At 43.6% G+C, this 18,531-nt stretch overlaps 1 protein-coding gene across 1 annotated transcript in view; it reads right to left on the bottom strand.

The window, feature by feature from the left end:
• Positions 1 to 5,468: 5,468 nt before the first annotated feature.
• EXPH5 (exophilin 5) overlaps positions 5,469 to 18,531 on the bottom strand; it is a 56,651-nt gene continuing 43,588 nt past the window's right edge. Inside the window, exons 4-7 of the mRNA XM_048492462.1 lie at positions 17,175 to 17,232; positions 13,849 to 13,969; positions 5,896 to 11,856; positions 5,469 to 5,751 (exon numbers count right to left, since the gene is read on the bottom strand). Of these exons, the coding sequence (XP_048348419.1) occupies positions 7,154 to 11,856; positions 13,849 to 13,969; positions 17,175 to 17,232 (4,882 nt within the window). The 3' untranslated portion in view covers positions 5,469 to 5,751; positions 5,896 to 7,153. The remainder of the gene's footprint in view (positions 5,752 to 5,895; positions 11,857 to 13,848; positions 13,970 to 17,174; positions 17,233 to 18,531) is intronic.

The raw sequence follows: 18,531 nt of genomic DNA on the forward strand, positions 1-18,531 counted from the left end.
GACAGTGGCAGCTGTCAAACTGTTGCTTGAGGTCAACAGGCTGGTGCGTAACCAGTATGCAGGAAAGCACCCAAATTTAGACAAGACATGAACGGGAAGAAGAGGAGGTGAAATACTAATTAGCCAATCATTAATTCAATGCTGCTTGTTGACATCATTATAAAAATGAATGTATTGCTAGCAAAATTCGTCCTGGACCCAACTAGATCTAGTTGTAAGAGCTCTGGTAATAAACTTTCACTGATTTTTCAACCATTTGCCTTTTTGCAACTGAATCGCGTGGTCTTGTGACTGACACTCAAGGGGCAGAGTTGTCAGGATTAGAGTCTAGTGATATCATCAGAAGAGTCATCCTTAAGCAAACCAAAGGCCCATCATATCCAGTGTTCTGTTCGCACAGTGGCAGACCAACTGTGTCTAGGAAGCCCACAGATTGGAAGACTGCAACAGCTTTCCCCCACCTGTGCTCCCTAGCAATTGGTTTTTGACCAACAAGATTTCCAGGCTATAATCTTTCAAGAGTCTGCCCCATCTATACACATCTTGTTAAATACACTCCTGGATGCTGCTTTTTCTGTCCTAGGTTAGTGCCTGACTGCCTCGCTTAGGTGGGAAAAGGAGAACGAACGGAAAGTGACAAGATGGAGGAAATGCTTGTTGGAATCTGTTTTGGAAGGCTTGTGCTTCCAGTGTTGGATTTGGTTCAGAGTGAAGAAACTGCAGGTTCTAGTAGACTCAGCTTGGTTATTAGAAAAAACAGGCTTTGGGTGGCAAAATTGTGCTTTCCCCACACTCTATTTATCTTGTCAGCTTCCCCCCTATGTGGACACTACTCACCTGGCCATGCTGATCCATGCAACAGTAAAGCCGAGGTTAGCTTACGTTAACGCACTTTTGTGGGCCTCCCCTTGAAGATTATTCAGAAATTATGGTCCAGCAAGGGCTACATATTACTTCCATTTTACAATCAGTGCATTAGGTGCTTATATTTTCTGGATCAATGAATGAAAATGGAAGATGGAAGAAGGATCTTTCCCTTTATCTTCCACATTTCCTCTGATTGGCCAGATTCAACCGCATACTGCACCCTGATCCAGACTCCTCGAATGTTTAATCCTTTTGGGATCCCCATGTAGCTCCTTATGTCCCATTCTTCTCTCCAATGAAGACCCAAATCGAGTTACATAATTTTTGCCTGTTCTTTTTTATCCCCACAGCCGCCACCCTGTGAGGTAATATGGGCAGAAAGAAACCAGTCCAAATCACCCAGCGGCCTTTCATGGCAGAGTGGGATTTAAACCTAGGTCTCCCAGAACGTAACCTGACACTCTAACCACTACACCACTCTTGTCATGAAACATTCTATAATGATAGAAGGTGGCAGGAATAACTGATATATGAGCATTTTTGCATACATGTTCAGCATTAAGACATATGCATCTCTTTTAAAAAAAGAAAAATTAGTACAGCATTCACAATGACAAACATGCAGAAATAAACGCCCATGGTTTGATCGTAAATATGCTCCATTTATTTAAAAATAGTCCTATTCAATATTCATAGCTTATTTGAAGTGAAAAATGTTTTGCCCAAAACATGAATGAGTTTACGTTCCTGTCCATCTCTCTGACACTGTACTGCTAACTACTCGATAGTTGAACAGGATACAGGTAAAACTTTATTAAGAGAGACCGAGATCTGCATACAGGCTATAAACATACCACAGAATGGCACTCTCTCCTCCTTCAGATCTGCCCCATGACTCACTCATGAAACAAAACATTGGCAACCACTAGCTTTGTATATTACAATCGACCAAGGTAATGTGTTTGCACTCCAAATGGCAGGCAGTAGATTATTAACCAAGAACTGGTTTAGAGAAGGTGGCAAGGCACACCAACTCAGTTACAAATGACTCTGAAATGCACATGAGATTCCTGTGCGTGCAGCTTATTTGAACAGGGCAAGTGTTTTTAGGGAGGGAGGTTCTATGTGACCTTTGAAGTTTCAACACCTACAAGGAAAGCACAGAACTAAGTAAGGCACATGAGTCAGATTTGCTTCCGAGTGCGCAATTGTGAGTTCAGTTGTATTTTATCTTATTGGACTTCTGTAAGTGCTTTAACCATTCATGTGTATGGACTATTTATGGGGGCAGTGTAACATCAATGAATGAAAAGAACTCACAGAACTTTGGAAACCCAGATGGCAGCTGATCTACAATTTTGGAGCTTACCCTATTGATAGAAGACCATCTGCAGAGCTCTGTGAGTCCCCCTTCTCTGATGCTAAACTGCTCACAAAGATTTGCAAGATTCAACAGGGTTGAAAGAGCCAGCAAAACTAGCTTAAATGCAGAAATAAACGAGGAACAAAATTGACGTTCAGTGACCACAATCAACACGTACATTAAATAAAGACATATCATTCTCAACAAAATTAAACAGGATTCTTGTGGCATCTTCAAAGGTGATCAAAAACTTATCCCACTATAAACATTCATGAGTAGGGATTCACTTCATCAGTTGCAGCTGATGAAATAAACTCTCATTCAAAAAAGTTTATGCTGGAATACATTTTGTTTGTATATAAGGGAGAACTGGACTCCTATTCAATTTTACTGCCGCAGACTTAAATGAAACTACCTCTCTGTAGTTCACCATTCTCCATAATATATTTACCATGCAAGACTCTTGCCAAGTATCCAGAGGCAGAATTTCATTCAAAGGTAATCTTAAAGTAAGAAAATAATTACAAAAAACAAGAGAGAAAAGTGCAAAGTCCGAACCAAGAAGTCAGAAAAACAATGATATAACAATTTATATATATATATGTAAACATTGATCTCGCACATCACTTGCAGTGCCTGCTAGACTTCTTGCCACCGGGACAATATTTTTCTTCTTTTTGTAGTACAGTCTCAAAATCCAAACGCTGCTTCTTCTTCTTTTTTTGGTACAGAAGGCTGGATTTGGTTGATTAGATCCATTTACTTAATGCATCAAAATAAATTACATTTAAATAATCTTTTTAAAGTAATGTTGAGGTTGCATGAACCACGTCGGATAAAAATAGAGTTTTCATCAGTCATCGCCTGTACAACAGTAACATCACACCATAAAACAGCATTTAAATTTAAAGGCGCACATTCAAACCATACACACACACACACACTTCTTTAACGAAGCATTTAGTAATTTAAAAGTATCAGTTTTAAGCACCAGTTTTAAAATGCTGGTACTTACTGGTAAGTTATAAAAAGAAAGACTGAGGACACAGTCAGCACTTAAGCATTTTTCTTGTGTATGTTTAGAGAAGAGTTTGGATTTATATCCCCCCTTTCTCTCCTGCAGGAGACTCAAAGGGGCTTACAATCTTCTTGCCCTTCCCCCCTCACAACAAACACCCTGTGAGGTGGGTGGGGCTGAGAGAACATAAGAACAAGCCAGCTGGATCAGACCAGAGTCCATCTAGTCCAGCTCTCTGCTACTCGCAGTGGCCCACCAGGTACCTTTGGGAGCTCACGTGCAGGAGGTGAAAGCAATGGCCTCCTGCTGCTGCTGCTCCCGAGCACCTGGACTGTTAAGGCATTTGCAATCTCAGATCAAAGAGGATCAAGATTGGTAGCCATAAATCGACTTCTCCTCCATAAATCTGTCCAAGCCCCTTTTAAAGCTATCCAGGTTAGTGGCCATCACCACCTCCTGTGGCAGCATATTCCAAACACCCATCATACGTTGTGTGAAGAAGTGTTTCCTTTTATTAGTCCTAATTCTTTCCCCCAGCATTTTCAATGTATGCCCCCTGGTTCTAGTATTGTGAGAAAGAGAGAACAATTTCTCTTGGTCAACATTTTCTACCCCATGCATAATTTTATAGACTTCAATCATATCCCCCCTCAGACGTCTCCTCTCCAAACTAAAGAGTCCCAAACGCTGTAGCCTCTCCTCATAAGGAAGGTGCTCCAATCCCTCAATCATCCTCGTTGCCCTTCTCTGCACTTTTTCTATATCTTCAATATCCTTTTTGAGATGTGGCGACTAGAACTGAACACAGTACTCCAAGTGCAGTTGCACCACTGCTTTATATAAGGGCATGACAATCTTTGCAGAGCTCCGAGAAGCTGTGACTAGCCCAAGGTCACTTAGCTGGTATGTGTGGGAGTGTACAGGCTAATGTGAATTCCCCAGATAAGCCTCCACAGCTTAGGCGGCAGAGCTGGGAATCAAACCCAGTTCCTCCAGATTAGATACACGAGCTCTTAACCTCCTACGCCACTGCTGCTTCTAGGAATTATGTCCATTGAAGTCAGTGGCCCATATTGCAGAGTGCAAAACAGGGGTAAACTGGGATTTTAATAGTCCTGTAGCAAGCTAAATCTAATTCCCAGGACAGGGAGGATGCTTACTCCTGGTTTCCAGTGACCCTCCAGGGCAGGAGCCCACCAGGAAATTTCTCAGCAAGTTAAAAAGCCACTCTGCAGCCGTTAAATCCTGCTCATTTCAATGGAAGAGTTAAGCATGTACTGTTCTCTCTTCACAGAAATGAGTGAGACTTCAGATTGGTCGACTTTTGAGTGGCTTCCTGTGAACTCAACCCAGCAAACACTGCAGCATGATTCCTTTTAACAGCTCACCCTACAGGAAAGCCGAATAGACTGTCGCCTTTTGTAAACCTATTACAACATTTGCCTTCCCAATCAAGATAATGTTCATTTATATATGCACCTATTTCACCTGCTTACTTTCCCTCCATTTTTGACAGCTTGGCTTAGGAAGATGGTTGAGTTTGATGGGGCGTATAGTGGGGTGGAGGGAGAGAAAGGTATATACAGGCCATGGGAACTCTGCTATGGGCAAAAATTCAATCCCTGATCACATGGAGGCCTGACCTTTACATTCAGCACAATAAGGGTAAATGACATGGCCTAGTATTGAGGTAGAAGAACAGAATGTGCCATTTCACTCTGCAGATCAGAGATTACATTTTACAACGTTCAAACAAATAATTGCTTGTTAAATGAACACCAGCACAATCTGTAACGATCTATCTCAGAATTTTTGTCTAATGTAAAAATGTTAATGTTAAAATGTTAAAAAAATGTTAAAAATGTTTAAAAAAATGTTAAATTTTTTTTAAAAAGTGGAGGAACCTTAACTTTACAACTCTCCCCATTTGCAGTGTGAAATGGCACAGACCAATTGGCCACCTCAGAATTCAGAGTCACCTCACTCGGTTGTACGAACAGTCCCAACCAAACTGGTTCTGGTGGGTTTTCCGGGCTGTGTGGCCGTGGTCTGGTGGATTTTGTTCCTAACGTTTCGCCTGCATCTGTGTGAAACAGACTTTTCTCTGTGATACACCTCTGAAGATGCCAGCCGCAGATGCAGGCGAAACGTTAGGAACAAAACCCACCAGACCACGGCCACACAGCCCGGAAAACCCACCAGAACCAGTTGAATCCCGCCGTGAAAGTCTTTGACAGTCCCAACCAAAGACTGATGGTCACCTTTATCTGAATATAAGAGTCCAAGTTTCCCTAGGATTGCCGACATCACATTGGGAAATTCCTGGATGTTTGGGGTTAGCTTCTGTGTGAAGGGAGGGTCCTTAGCAAGATACCATAATAGCTATCCTCCAAAGCAGTCATTTTCTCCAGGCGAACTGATGCTGTTTGGAGATCAGTCATAACTCTGGGAGATCTCCAAGCCAAATCTCAAGGATGGTCACCCTGCCCACCTCCAGAAAGACCTACATCAGTGGTGGCAAACCTTTGGCACTCCAGATGTTATGGACTACAATTCCCATCAGCCCCTACAATTGACCATGCTAGCAGGGGCTGATGGGAATTGTAGTCCATAACATCTGGAGTGCCAAAGGTTCGCCACCACGGACCTACATACATCAACAATTACATAGCAGGGACATATTCAGCAGGTGAAGCTTTTCTCCATCTCAGTGCAGGAAAAGTTTTCGAACTGATCTCTGCCCATTACACAGGTGCCTTGAAAGGAAGATTAGCTCCTTTCCAAGATTCTTTACTACGTTCTCATTTCCACCACAGGGGCCCTCTCAGAGGTTTTGTAAGGACCGGGCCACTTCCAGCTTTAAGACCCCCTTGCCATAATAAGATCAAAAGATGACATGATGTATATAAAATACAAGTTGTGAGACTTATCAAATGGCAACAAGTTTACAAGCATCTAAAGTTGAGGCCTCTTGTGAGACTGAGGTCCAAGACAACGGCCTTGCCACTGCCCAATCATTCTGTTGAAGGCTTTCACAGCTGGGATCAACTGGCTATTGTGGGTTTTCTGGGCTGTTGTGGCCATGGCCTGCTGGTCTTGACTCACAAAAGCCACCCTCCTCGCCATGCGAATGCAAGTTTGGCCATTAGTAGAATAGGGGGACCTACTAGAGCACAGGTGTCAAACTCGCAGCCCTCCAGATGTTATGGACTACAGTTCCCACCATCCCCTGCCAGCATCATTCTGGCAAAGGATGATGGGAACTGTAGTCCATAACATCTGGAGGGGCGCGAGTTTGACACCTATGTACTAGAGCATGTGGATAATAAAAAGGAGGGGGGTGTTGCTCAGTAGTGGTGTGTCCTGTTTTACATATTGAAGGTCTCATGTCCAATCAGTGCTATTTTTTTGGGTTTTTTTTTAAAAATAAGATTGTAGCTACAAGGACTAGGAAAGACCTCTTCCCGTACAGGTGCTATTTGCAGGTAGAAGCCAAAACACACTCGCCTGCATCCGTTGCTGGCATCTTCAGAGGCATGTCACAGTAAGATGTGCTGATCTTCACACTGTGCTGTGCCATGGAGCGAAACACATGTTACAGTGACATGCCCTCTGAAGATGCCAGCCATGGATGTGGAAAAACGTTAGGTGCTAAAATGACCAGACCGCAGCCATAACAGCCAGCATTCTTTTAAGGGTCATGCAAAGGTGACTGGTTGTGCATATAGCAGAACAAAAATGGGGGCTTTTTTTTGTGGTTTTCCCAGTGATCACAGCCATGCTTGCATTGAACAATCAGATCTCAATGACTGTGCATCAGAATCCCTAACATGTTACCAAACAGCCCAAGAACTAACAAGCCATTTTAAGATAAAAGCTTTTTCTTCATCTCATTTCCCAGCCTCTCAAAGTTCAGATTCTTTATCATGCTCATTTGGGTAGTATTCATCATCTGTAGTGGTGTCAGAGTCTGATTCTGAGTAACCCACAGGGACTTCTTCCTCACAGACGTCGACAGGTTTCCTTTCCAAGGAACCTTCTTTGGACTTATTTCCCTCAGCAAAACTTGAGTTCAAAAGCTCAGACTTGCTCAGGGAGCAGCCCTCTTCCTTCCTCAGGAAACCAGGGTTCTTCAGAAGACACGGCCTCCACAACCTTCCCTCAGTAAGTGACCTCTTTATATTATCCAAGAAAGCTTGCTGTTGTTCTTTCCCGAAAATGCCAAAGTCAACAGACGGATACATCAATTGCCTCGATCCAAAGGTCCTCTCACGGTCACTGTAGGCCTCCCAATTCTCATTCTCATCACAGGACAACAATTCAGAATAGGAATTAAATTTTCTACGGTGGTGGTGGCTCAGGCTGCTTTTTGGGGTCAGGATCTTGTGGGGTTCCCGGGTGTAGGAACTCTCAGAAAAATGGCGTTCACGCTGCGGTTTGCTAGGACTTGGCTCGGCATGCGGTAGGTTTTGGCTTTTCAACCTATTTGGGTGCTTAACGTTTTGATAGTGGTCGTATCCAGTCAGGGAAACCGCCTTTGGTTGTTTTGAGTTTTTATCAAATGAAGGGGAAAACAAGGAAGACTCGCCAACCGCTGTGGTAACTTTGTTCTTTTGACTGGGCTCTCCAGCGGCCACCCTGGAAACTAAGGGGCAAGTGCTATTTTTTAGACCCTCGTTATGAGCTTGGGAATTATTGAGGGTGGACTCGCTTCTTTTTTGACATAAACCTGCAGGGTTGTTCTCCGTGTTTTTATCACTGTGTCTGGAACCGTCAATTTCCCTTTTCTGATTGCACAAGTTTGTAAACGGCCTCCTGTTCTCATTGGGAAGCAAAGGAGGTCCCTCGTCAGTTTGTGATTTCTCATTCTCAGGTTTGCCAGACATGGTGCTATTTAGCTCAGCAGGTAGAGGGTTCTGATTCTGATCTTGAACCCCAATTTGCAGAAGGGACTGGGGAACGTCGGATGAAATCAACAAAGGTCCGCTAGTCTCTGAAGAAAGGGAATCATTCTGTGAAAATATACTGCTCACGTGTGGCTTAGGATTAAAGTTTTTCTTACTAGAAAATCTTCGGCCCGTCAGTTTGTTTTTAATGGAAGACCTGTTTTTTCTTTTTTCTGTTTCACCGTGAGCATTGTCCGAGGCAAGGTTGTTTTCAGTTGTTGAACGATCAGGCAAATCTAGTGTGGTATCTGGGAGCTGATCTTCTGAGTTAAGGTTCCGGCTATCTACTGAGCTACTCACAGCTATTTGTGAGCTTGTACAAACTGTATGTGCTGGGTTATTCTGCGACATCTGTTCCTGCTTAGGGTTTGGAGACTTCAAAACACAGGTGACAGGAATATTTGGTTGAAGTGAGGTATTAACTGCAGTAGCTGCTTCCGCCTGAGGTGTCCGATTCTCAGAATATGCCTGCACAGTGGTCTGCGAAGTTAATGTTTCACCCGTGCCTCTCGTGACACTTTCATCTCTTGGCTGCAAACCGTTCTCCTTTTTGCGATGAAGGGCAAGAATACGGCATATGTGACGTGCCCGTTCCTTGACCCTTGCATCTCCCCTCATTTTCTCTTCAGTAGAGCTCACGGGGGCATCAGTCGCGAGATCTAAAGTACATTTCCTTTTTCCATTATCCGTCAGACCAGAAGAATGAATGTGTGGGTTGTTGCTCAGACTTGATTCATCCAACGGCTGACAACCAGAGGGACTCTCTTTTTGCACGTTCCTAGTGTTTAGGGTAGAAGACAGTGCAGTAACATTCCCTGAAGGACTTTTCAGGTTTGTTGTGGTAAGGCTGGGGGGTCTGTTGGCACTAAGTGCCTCAGCATGCATTAGGTGTTCCACTGCCTCTTTTCTATTACTCTCTATAAGCCGTGAATGAGGAGCAAGAACCAAGTTCGTAATGGCACTTCTAACATGGCGGCCTTCTACTTCACCTTGATCTGGAATTTTTGAGCTCTGTGATATACCAGGAGTGGTAGATATTTTGGCAGGAGAATCTGCTTTTTCAAAATTGCAAGGAAAGCCTGTAGCTTCTAAACCAGCAGGAACATATTTCTGGGAGGGGTTCTCTCCTGAGGATGTGGAAGAACCTCCACTATTAGAGTCATCTAAAAAGAGTTTACCCAGCGTTCTTGAATATTTCCGTGGTAATGTGTAATAAACTGAAATCAGCTCGTGGTATTTGATATTATCTTCGTCAACGCTAACCGTAACCATGCTGGTAGTTTTGCATTTCTGCAAAGATTTTTCTGCATCCATTTCTTCACCGTCAGAAAGCACAGTGGTTTCTGATTTGTCTAGACAACATGAAATTGTGCTTCTTTCCAGTTTTCTGACATTCTGATTGGTTCCATGGACGGCAGGGTTAGGATGGTGACCTTCAGTTCGTGGAACGTTCCCTTCATTGGTGACATCTTTATGTAATGAAGAATGGGCTGGGTTTGCCAAGGCAATTTTGTCTCTTTGACTCCAAGAAATTCTTTCACTTCTATTTGATATCAGTGTCTCCAAATTATTTTTCATAGCTGCCCGGTTTTCAAATGGAACGCTTCTTTTAGGAGAAGAGAGGGGTGTCCGCGATATAACACTACCGTCAATGCTGGCAGATTTTCTAGGTAAGGTGTAATATGTAATTGGAGATTTAGGAGGGCTACTACTGGGAGAACTAGTGACACTGTTGCTAGTTGCATGTCTAACAAAACTACGGTGCTGGCTTAGCTTTTCCGTACAAGGGTCTGATAAGGCACCACATTCAAATACTTTCAAGGCTCTACTGAAACCAGGTGAGCGAATATTCTCACGCTGCTTCTTGTGCATGGAAACCCTCAAGCTCTCAGAATGACGTGCCCCATGCTGCAAGCTTTGAATAAACGAATCCCTTGTTCTGCTCCCAACTGACCAAGAAGGAGATTTTTGATCAAGGTCTCTGTTTAAAGCATGTTCATTTTCCTTGTTTTGTCCATTCCTGTTCTGAGTGCTTGATAAATATATTTTTTCAGTATTCCTTGAGGAAGCTGATTTGGCCTGCATGTTTGAACCCAGCGAGACAGGTCGTTTAAGAGATGTACTGCTGTGTGACAAAGAGTTCTTTGGAGGACATTCAGCTGGACAGTTTGTATACACTTCCTCAGAAACTGGTCCCGACATCTCTTCTTCACAGTCTTCATTGCCTGCTCTGCTCGACTGGCCAGTATCCCTCAACTCCTCTGATACAACTGTTTGAAAACCTTCTTTGGCTTCTGTGTGTGTTATTAAAGGCTTCATGAGCGATTGTCCAGATCTAGTGAATAGATTTTGCCTTTGTGCTGCATATTTTGCTGGGCCCTTGGAATCAGATAGGACAGGCTGATTGGAAGGTCTTGCTCTGATGAATGGCAAAGGAGATGTTGAAGTATACATTAGATGGTTCTCTACACTTCTTGTGTGCTTCAAAAAACCTTCAGCTGTTTCACCTTCTAAATGATCCACGTTCCTCATGTGTTCCTCTACATTATTTTGAGCATTGCTCTCACATTGTTGTAAGCCCGTGTTTTTTGCACAGGCATTTTGCCAGTCATGCCGATTAGTTGGAATCCTTTCAAAGTCAGCATTAGAAGTGAGAAAGGGGTCATCGCTATAACACTGGTGACCATCAGGCCCCAAAGGCTGCCCTTCCATTCTTCCAGAAGCAAATCTCTTACTGAAGAGGGGCATCCTACCACGCAATGACGAATATTTGTATAGAGGGCTTGCAATATTCCTTTTAGGCTGATGCAATGCATTCTTTTCCCAGTTATCAAAACACAGAGAGTCTGTAAGCTTATCAGGATAACCAACCCTGCTTGAATGACTGGGAATTGGCAGTGATCTTCTCTGGTTGATGTTTGATCGGTAAAATTCATATTTCGTATTGTCCCAAGGAGAACAAGTATAGGTACCTTCAAATTTAGGGCCGAAGTCCATTAATGATTGTGTCCGAAGTATCCTGTCTTGAACGAATGAACGTTCTGAAGAGTGCGGGGTGTTCCACACAACAGACGATAAGGGAGTTCGCTTGGAACGGTGGTGATAGTTCCTCTGCATGAACCTTCTGTTGCCTTCTGCTGCCAAAAGATGTTGCTGATCTTCTTCTGTGGAAAGCTCATCAGCAGATCCCGAAGAATGGCACCTAGAAAGTGAAGACAAAGAATAACTTCTGCTCACTGTGTTTGTGCATGGGAAGTCCCTGCGTCGAAACCCAGTGCTACACGGGCCTGAAAGGTGCTCCAAGCTGCCTTCAGAAGAATGTCCAAGAGAACGCGTAGAAAACCATCTATTTGAAGCAGAAGATCTTCTGTCCAAAACATTCTGGCTTGCATAGTCTTCCACATGGTATTTTTTCATATATGTATCGTAAAGTGTCCTTGGTCGGAAGAAATTTTGGGGTTCCTCACTGGGTCTCAGGGTCCTTGTCCCATCAGGCAAAAACATGCTCCGGTTAGTCCTCTGTACTTCTCTCCGGAAACTCTGTCTGGTAACAGTGGGATACTGATTGGTGTCTGGTGTTTTGTAGCCGTAGTCGTTTGCAGTCCTTTTCACCTGACCTTGGGCTTGTTCCTGTGCCAACTGCTCATCCAGATTCCCCAAAACTGAAAAGAGGAAGGAAAAAAGGATAAATATGCTGGCAGACACCATGAAACCTTTAATCTTTGCACGATTGACAAAATTCAAGTTAACGTTCCAAATATTTTGAGTAAATTGCAGCTCTTACAGAAAGACCAAGGCCTCTTCCGCACATGCAGAATAATTCACTTTCAATCCACTTTCAATGCACTTTGCAGCTGGATTTTACTGTGCGGAATAGCAAAATCCACTTGCAAACCATTGTGAAAGTGGATTGAAAGTGCATTATTCTGCATGTGCGGAAGGGGCCAGAGACAAAATTAAGTACACCAAACAACTGAAAGCATGATAAAGTCTGGGATGGAATTGTCTTTTGGATTTGGGTCTCTTTTAGGCTTGCCAGCAGACCCCCCCCCCTTTTCTTGCAACTGCTTAGAGGACAAATGGGGGGAAATGGTGAGAAATAGGGTGGGTGGTGGGGGTGGGGAAACATATCTGCAGCATCTTACATTGCTGGCAAGGACCTCTACCAGTTGCCTGACAAGCTTACAAACCTTCCATGTTTTGATAATTGAGGAAATTGTGCATTTCTTCAGCCGGAAAGGAATAGAAGAAGAAGAAGAAGAAGAAGAAGAAGAAGAAGAAGGAGGAGGAGGAGGAGGAGGAGGAGGAGGAGGAGGAGGAGGAGGAGGAGGAGGAGGAGGAGGAGGAGGAGGAGGAGGAGGAGGAGGAGGAGGAGAAGGAGAAGGAGAAGAGGAGGAGGAGGAGGAGGAGTTTGGATTTATATCCCCCCTTTCTCTCCTGCAGGAGACTCAAAGGGGCTTACAATCTCCTTGCCCTTCCCCCCTCCCAACAAACACCCTGTGAGGTAGGTGGGGCTGAGAGAGTCTTTGCTGCAGATATTCATCATTGCATGGTAGGACGCACTAGGCTGGCTGTCTTGAGCCAGTCCCTGGCACTGAGTACTCTGATGTAGAGCCTGAAGACACTGTGCAAAAAGAGTTGGCTCCTCGCGAGAAGATGCAAACAGCAGAGCCAGCTCCAAGCTCTTCCCTGCAACCCAAGGCAGAGCCTGATGTCGTGCAGCTTGGAGAGCCATCAGCAATCTCAGAAGAGCCAAGTAATGAACCAGCTACACTAAGGAGACAAAGGTAGAGGCTACAGTTAGAGAGTAAAAGGAGAAGTGCTCACACTGCTGCTAATTATGGCAGGAGGCCCTGCAAAATGAAGACATCTGCATCTGAGGAGGACTAAGTCCTTGCAGAATCCAAGCCTCATTAGCCAGGTTCTCCTATATAAACCCTGCCTTGGGCTTGGCTCTGCCTAGGTGCGACAAGTGTATTTTCTGGTAAGCTCCATGTGCCTGGGCCTCCTCTGGCCTCCGGCTCCCAGCATGGCTGCCTGATCTGCTGTCTGTGCCTTGCCTCTGGACTGCCTTGACAGTGCTTTTCCCTGATGCCTGGACTGTTTTGGACTACTTCTTTGCCTGCCACCTCCCCTCGCTCCAGATCAGTGATCTAAAAAAAGCACAATTGCTGCAAAAGAACATATTGGCAGAGGTAGTCTTGCATGTATGATCAGAGAACCTTCATCCCTACAATGCAATCATGAACAGAGTTACACCCTTCCGTGTCCATTCAGTTAAATGGGTTTAGAACGGTAGAGCTCTGCTTAGGATTGTGCTGTTAATGGGCCAAACTGGATAATTATCGCTGAGCAAATGAATAAGCCCAACTGTCTATCCATCTACTCCCATTTGTTCAGTCCGACTATGGTGTCATCTTTGTCTACTGGCCTGATGGTCATTCAATTATCTTGCTGCATGAAGGTGGATGTCTTCCACTCACTTATGACATCCACCTTCAAGCAGCAAGATAACTGAATTATCACCAAAGGAGAAGCTTTAAAGAGACAGGATACCAAGGTATATTTTTCAGGAATTATCACCCATAACCTAGTTTTTTGAATCACTGATGTCAAGAATACAAAACCGACATGAAGTGAGGACCGGGGCTTACCCCGTAAGAGCTCGTTCTCCAGCTGGTCATTCCAGGTAGAGGAGTTGTCTTCCTCAGCTTGCTTGGCATCGTACTTCTTATTTGTTAGTTTAGTGGCCAAAGGAGAGTTGCAGGTTTCAGTCTGTGGAGGGAAAACAGTCAAAGAGGTATCTAGGTTTCCTCAAATAATTGGAGTTAAAACTGAAAAGACAGCAGGCTGAACACCTTCGTACACGGGTATAAATAATATTTCTCAATTTTCCCAAGTACATTCCACTTCATAAAATCCGGAAAGCCATATGCATTTAAATAGATGTTTCTGCTTTCTTTCCAGTATATAATAGGTCACATCAACAGAAAGGTTATTTACACAGCACCATCTATAGGCATGGTGCTTCACAAAGCACAAGATGAAAGGTCTCTGCCCCAAGGAGTTTACAATTTCCCACAAGAAAGACAAAGCGTGTGGGAAGACTGTCATACTCAAGAACCAATGGTTTACCAGTAAACAACACTTGAGCTCCTTCTTACAGTCTTAACATTTAGTGAAAAATGAAAACCTATCCATTTGTGGGCTCAGCTGGGTTTAAGAACTATTTTCTTAAACCTTTAATACCTATACAAATAATTCCCTCGATAATGTTAAACTATTTATTATATACTTATTATATAATTACTGCACTACTTTTTTCATCATTCCTATTACCCATCTCCTCCCACTTATGACTGTATGACTATAGCCTGTGCTGACATTTTATTTTATTTTAATTTATAATTTTACATTTTATGTTTTCATTACTATTGATTGTTTCCTGATTGCTTACTAGACCTATATGACAATCATTAAGTGCTGTACCTTATGATTCTTGACAAATGTATTTTTCTTTTATGTACACTGAGAGCATATGCACCGGAGACAAATTCCTTGTGTGTCCAATCACACTTGGCCAATAAAGATTCTATTCTATTCTATTCCTACATGATTCAAGCATAGAGAAGGGAATGAGTACACTTTACTAGGGCCCAGCCCAGGCCCGGCATAACCCATTACCACAATGTAATCTTTCAGAAGTAAAATAGACAGTGTTTCTCTCGTGACTCATGGGAGTGTGTGTATGAGTTGTGATCTGGGAAGAATCTTACAAGTTTGTACCAGGCCCAGAGAAGGGGTTCCTGTGGCCTGAACTGATGGCACTGTTTTTCTCAGGATTAAAATGTGAGGCACACTTTATCCTTACATACACGCAAAATACGTATTTGTGCTTTCTCAATCGGCTCCCAGATCTGTAGACAGACAATCAGTGGTGGGATCCAAAAATTTTAATAACAGGTTCCGATGGTGGTGGGATTCAAACCGTGGCGCCGCCGCACACACGCACCTCCAGTCCCTATTGGGCAGGGAGGTTGCTTTAGTAAGCCCTTCTTGGCACTCAGAAAAAATTAGTAACCACTTCTAGAGAAGTGGTGAGAATTGGTTGGATCCCACCTCTGCAGACAACCCTCCTTACAACGCAGAACAGCCGAGCGAATAAAGCCTCCTGCCTCTTGTACTCCCTTTCACACAGTCAGCCAGAGCTCACCCTTTCTTGGCTCTGCTGATGCTTCTGGGGCTCCCCCATGCCTGTCGGCTGTACTGTAGGATCCACCAAGGGACACCAGTGTGTTCTTAAGATGATGTCACTTCCCACATGTTGATAGGGCATCACTTTGTGCTAAACAAAGGCTTCCTGCTGCAATGGATGTGGAGTGGAAGACGCATTCAATCTGCTGTCTGTAATTTTTCAAGGAACACACTTGAATGCTTCTGTTACCGCAGAAAACTGCCCTGATCCACATTCTAGGAATCACTGCATTAGATTGAAAAAGTATAACACTGAACCAACTTTATTGATGGTTTCCAAGGATTGTCTTGTAGTTTCTCTGAGCACGAAGGGACTCTTAGAGAAGGAATATATCATGACAGACCAGCAGAAGGTGTAACCAGGTGTTTCTTTCTAGCTAGTCCATTAGCTCTAGCTAAAAGATTTGATCATAAAATTCAAAGCCAGTGGATTCCCATGTCCTACCTTTGTGACATCATGACTGTTGTCACGAATAGTGCCACAGTCATAATTACCAGAGTCATAGTTACTATGACCACAATCACTAGAACATCTAGGCATACTAAGTCAAGGGTAGCGAAGTCGGACAAACTAAATGTTACAGAAAAATCCAGCTGCTGCAAGTTTCTACAAAAAAACTTTGGCTCTAGAAGGAGTTCCTTAAGAACTTCTGCCAATAGCTCTAACACATAGGTGTCAAACTCTGATGTCAGAGTTGTCAAACTCTGATGTCAGAGTTGTGTGTGTGTGTGTGTGTGTGTGTGATTTTGTTGTCAAGTCACAGCTGACTTAGGTTGACCTCATAGGGTTTTCAAGGAAAGAGAAGTTCAGAGCTGGTTGGCCATTGCCTGCCTGAGAGATGGCAGGCAATGGGCTGAGATGAATTCTGTGACTGGCCCAAGGTCACCTAGCAGGCTTCATGTGGAACAGTGGGGAAACCTGGTTCTCCAAATTAGAGTCTGCCACTCTTAACCGCTACACTGTGCTGGGTCTCTGACATGGGAGTTAAACACTGAGAAAACAAGCCTGCGTGGTTAAGAACAGGTGGATTCTAATCTGGAGAACCGGGTTTGATTCCCCACTCCTCCAACTGAGGGAGGGAGGCTTATCTGCTGAACCAGATGTGTTTCTGCACTCCTACATTCCTACTGGGTGACCTTGGGCTAGTCACAGTTCTTTGAAACTCTCTCAGCTCCATCTACCTCACAAGATGCCTGTTGTGGGGAGAGGAAGGGAAAGGAACTTATCAGCCACCTTGAGTCTCCTTACAGGAAAGAAAGGTGGGGTATAAATCCAAACTCTTCTTCCTCATCTTTTCCTCCCCACCCCTCCCACACCAGCAACAGCCCTTTTACACAACATATTGTGTGACCTTCACGTTTTGAAACTTAAATCACTGCATTTCGCTGCCAGCCTGCACTTTATAACAGCATAAAAGGCACGGCTTGGGAAAGAACTGAAAACTGGGCTGCCATTTTCAGCAGCAGATGGAATTTTTCTGTAACATTTAGAGCCAAACTTTATGAGGCTCTGGAGTTTTGAGTCAGTTCCACTACGCTTCCTGGTGTGTGATTGAAATATCAGGTGCCAAGGGGACCACATAACTCCTGCTGAAACAAGAAGCATCTTGGAAAGAGTGCTGATTCCACCAGGAAAAGGAACACAAGAATTAAATTACTCGTGCTATGTTCCGAATGCCCCTTGGCCTTAACATTTATGGAGTAATAAAATTGTTCGGTGGCTCACCTTTGCCATTTCTTCCGCTTTGGAAGACATACGGCGACCCGGAACAAAGCGGTCATATCTGAAAGAAAAGAATCTAAATGACTGCTTTGAAGACGAACGCAACCACATTTTTGAACGCGACAGACCTCCAGACTATTTTGTCCTAATACACATTGAGAATCTTCTTGCTTTGATGGAGGAATGAGAAGAATCAGGCTGCTGTTCTCATACATACTTCTTTGGAATAAGCCCTACTGAAGTGGCATGTATTTCAGAGTTTGGTGCTTTTATAAGAATCTCTTTTTTGTTTGTTTCTTTATGAGCTGAGTTCTGTTGTTCACAAGTACTGGGTATGGGAGAGCAGGATGTAAGCTAGGAAAAGTAAGGAGAATTGGGGAACAACATAAAGGTTTCAACGGAGATAAATGTAAGATACTACACTTAGGCAGAAAAAAAGGAAATGCACAAATATAGGATGGGTAACACCCTGGCTTGACAACACTACATGCGAAAGGGTTCTGGGAGTCTTAGTAGACGATAAACTAAACATGAGTCAGCAGTGTGATGTGGCGGCCAAGAAGGCCAATGCAATTTTGGGCTGTATCAATAGGAGTATAGTGTCAAGATCGAGGGATGTAACTGTACCTCTCTATTCTGCATTGGTTAGAATGTTATGTACAGTTCACCTGGAATATTATGTACAGTTCACCTGGAATATTATGTACAGTTCTGTACATTGCAGTTCAAGAAGGATATTGACAAGCTGGAATAAGCCTAGAGGTTGGCAACAAAAATGGTAAAAGGTCTGGAGTCCATACCCTATGAAGAGAGGCGTAGGTAGCTGGAGATGCTTAGTCTGGAGAAGTGAAGGTTAAGGGGGGGACGATAGCTATGTTTAAATATTTGAAGGGATGCCATGTCGGAGTAAGCTTGTCTTCTGCTGCCTCAGAGACTAGAACACGGAGTAATGGACTCAAGATGCAGGAAAAGAGATTCCACTGAACCATTAGGAAGAAATTTGTGACCGTCAGGGCTGTTCGACAGTGGAATTCACTGCCTTGGAGAGTGGTGGAGTCTCCTTCTTTGGAGGTTTTTTAACAGAGGCTGGATTAACATAGCAGTGCTTTGATTGTGTGTTCCTGTGTGGCAGGGAACTTGATGGCCCCTGGGATCTCTTCCAACTCTATGATTCTATGTAATGTAGGATGTCTTCGTTGTATAACAAAAGGAGAAGGATGCAAAAAAAACAGAACACACTATACTGAGGGCGCTGCTGAAATACAAACTTCAGAAATTTAATAGACTGGAATAGATGCAAGCAAGGGGAATGCAGAAATAATCAAGTCCCTATCATAGTTCATAAAACGATTGCTAGATG

This window comes from Sphaerodactylus townsendi, linkage group LG04 (assembly GCF_021028975.2).
Source record: "Sphaerodactylus townsendi isolate TG3544 linkage group LG04, MPM_Stown_v2.3, whole genome shotgun sequence".
Lineage (NCBI taxonomy): Eukaryota > Metazoa > Chordata > Lepidosauria > Squamata > Sphaerodactylidae > Sphaerodactylus > Sphaerodactylus townsendi.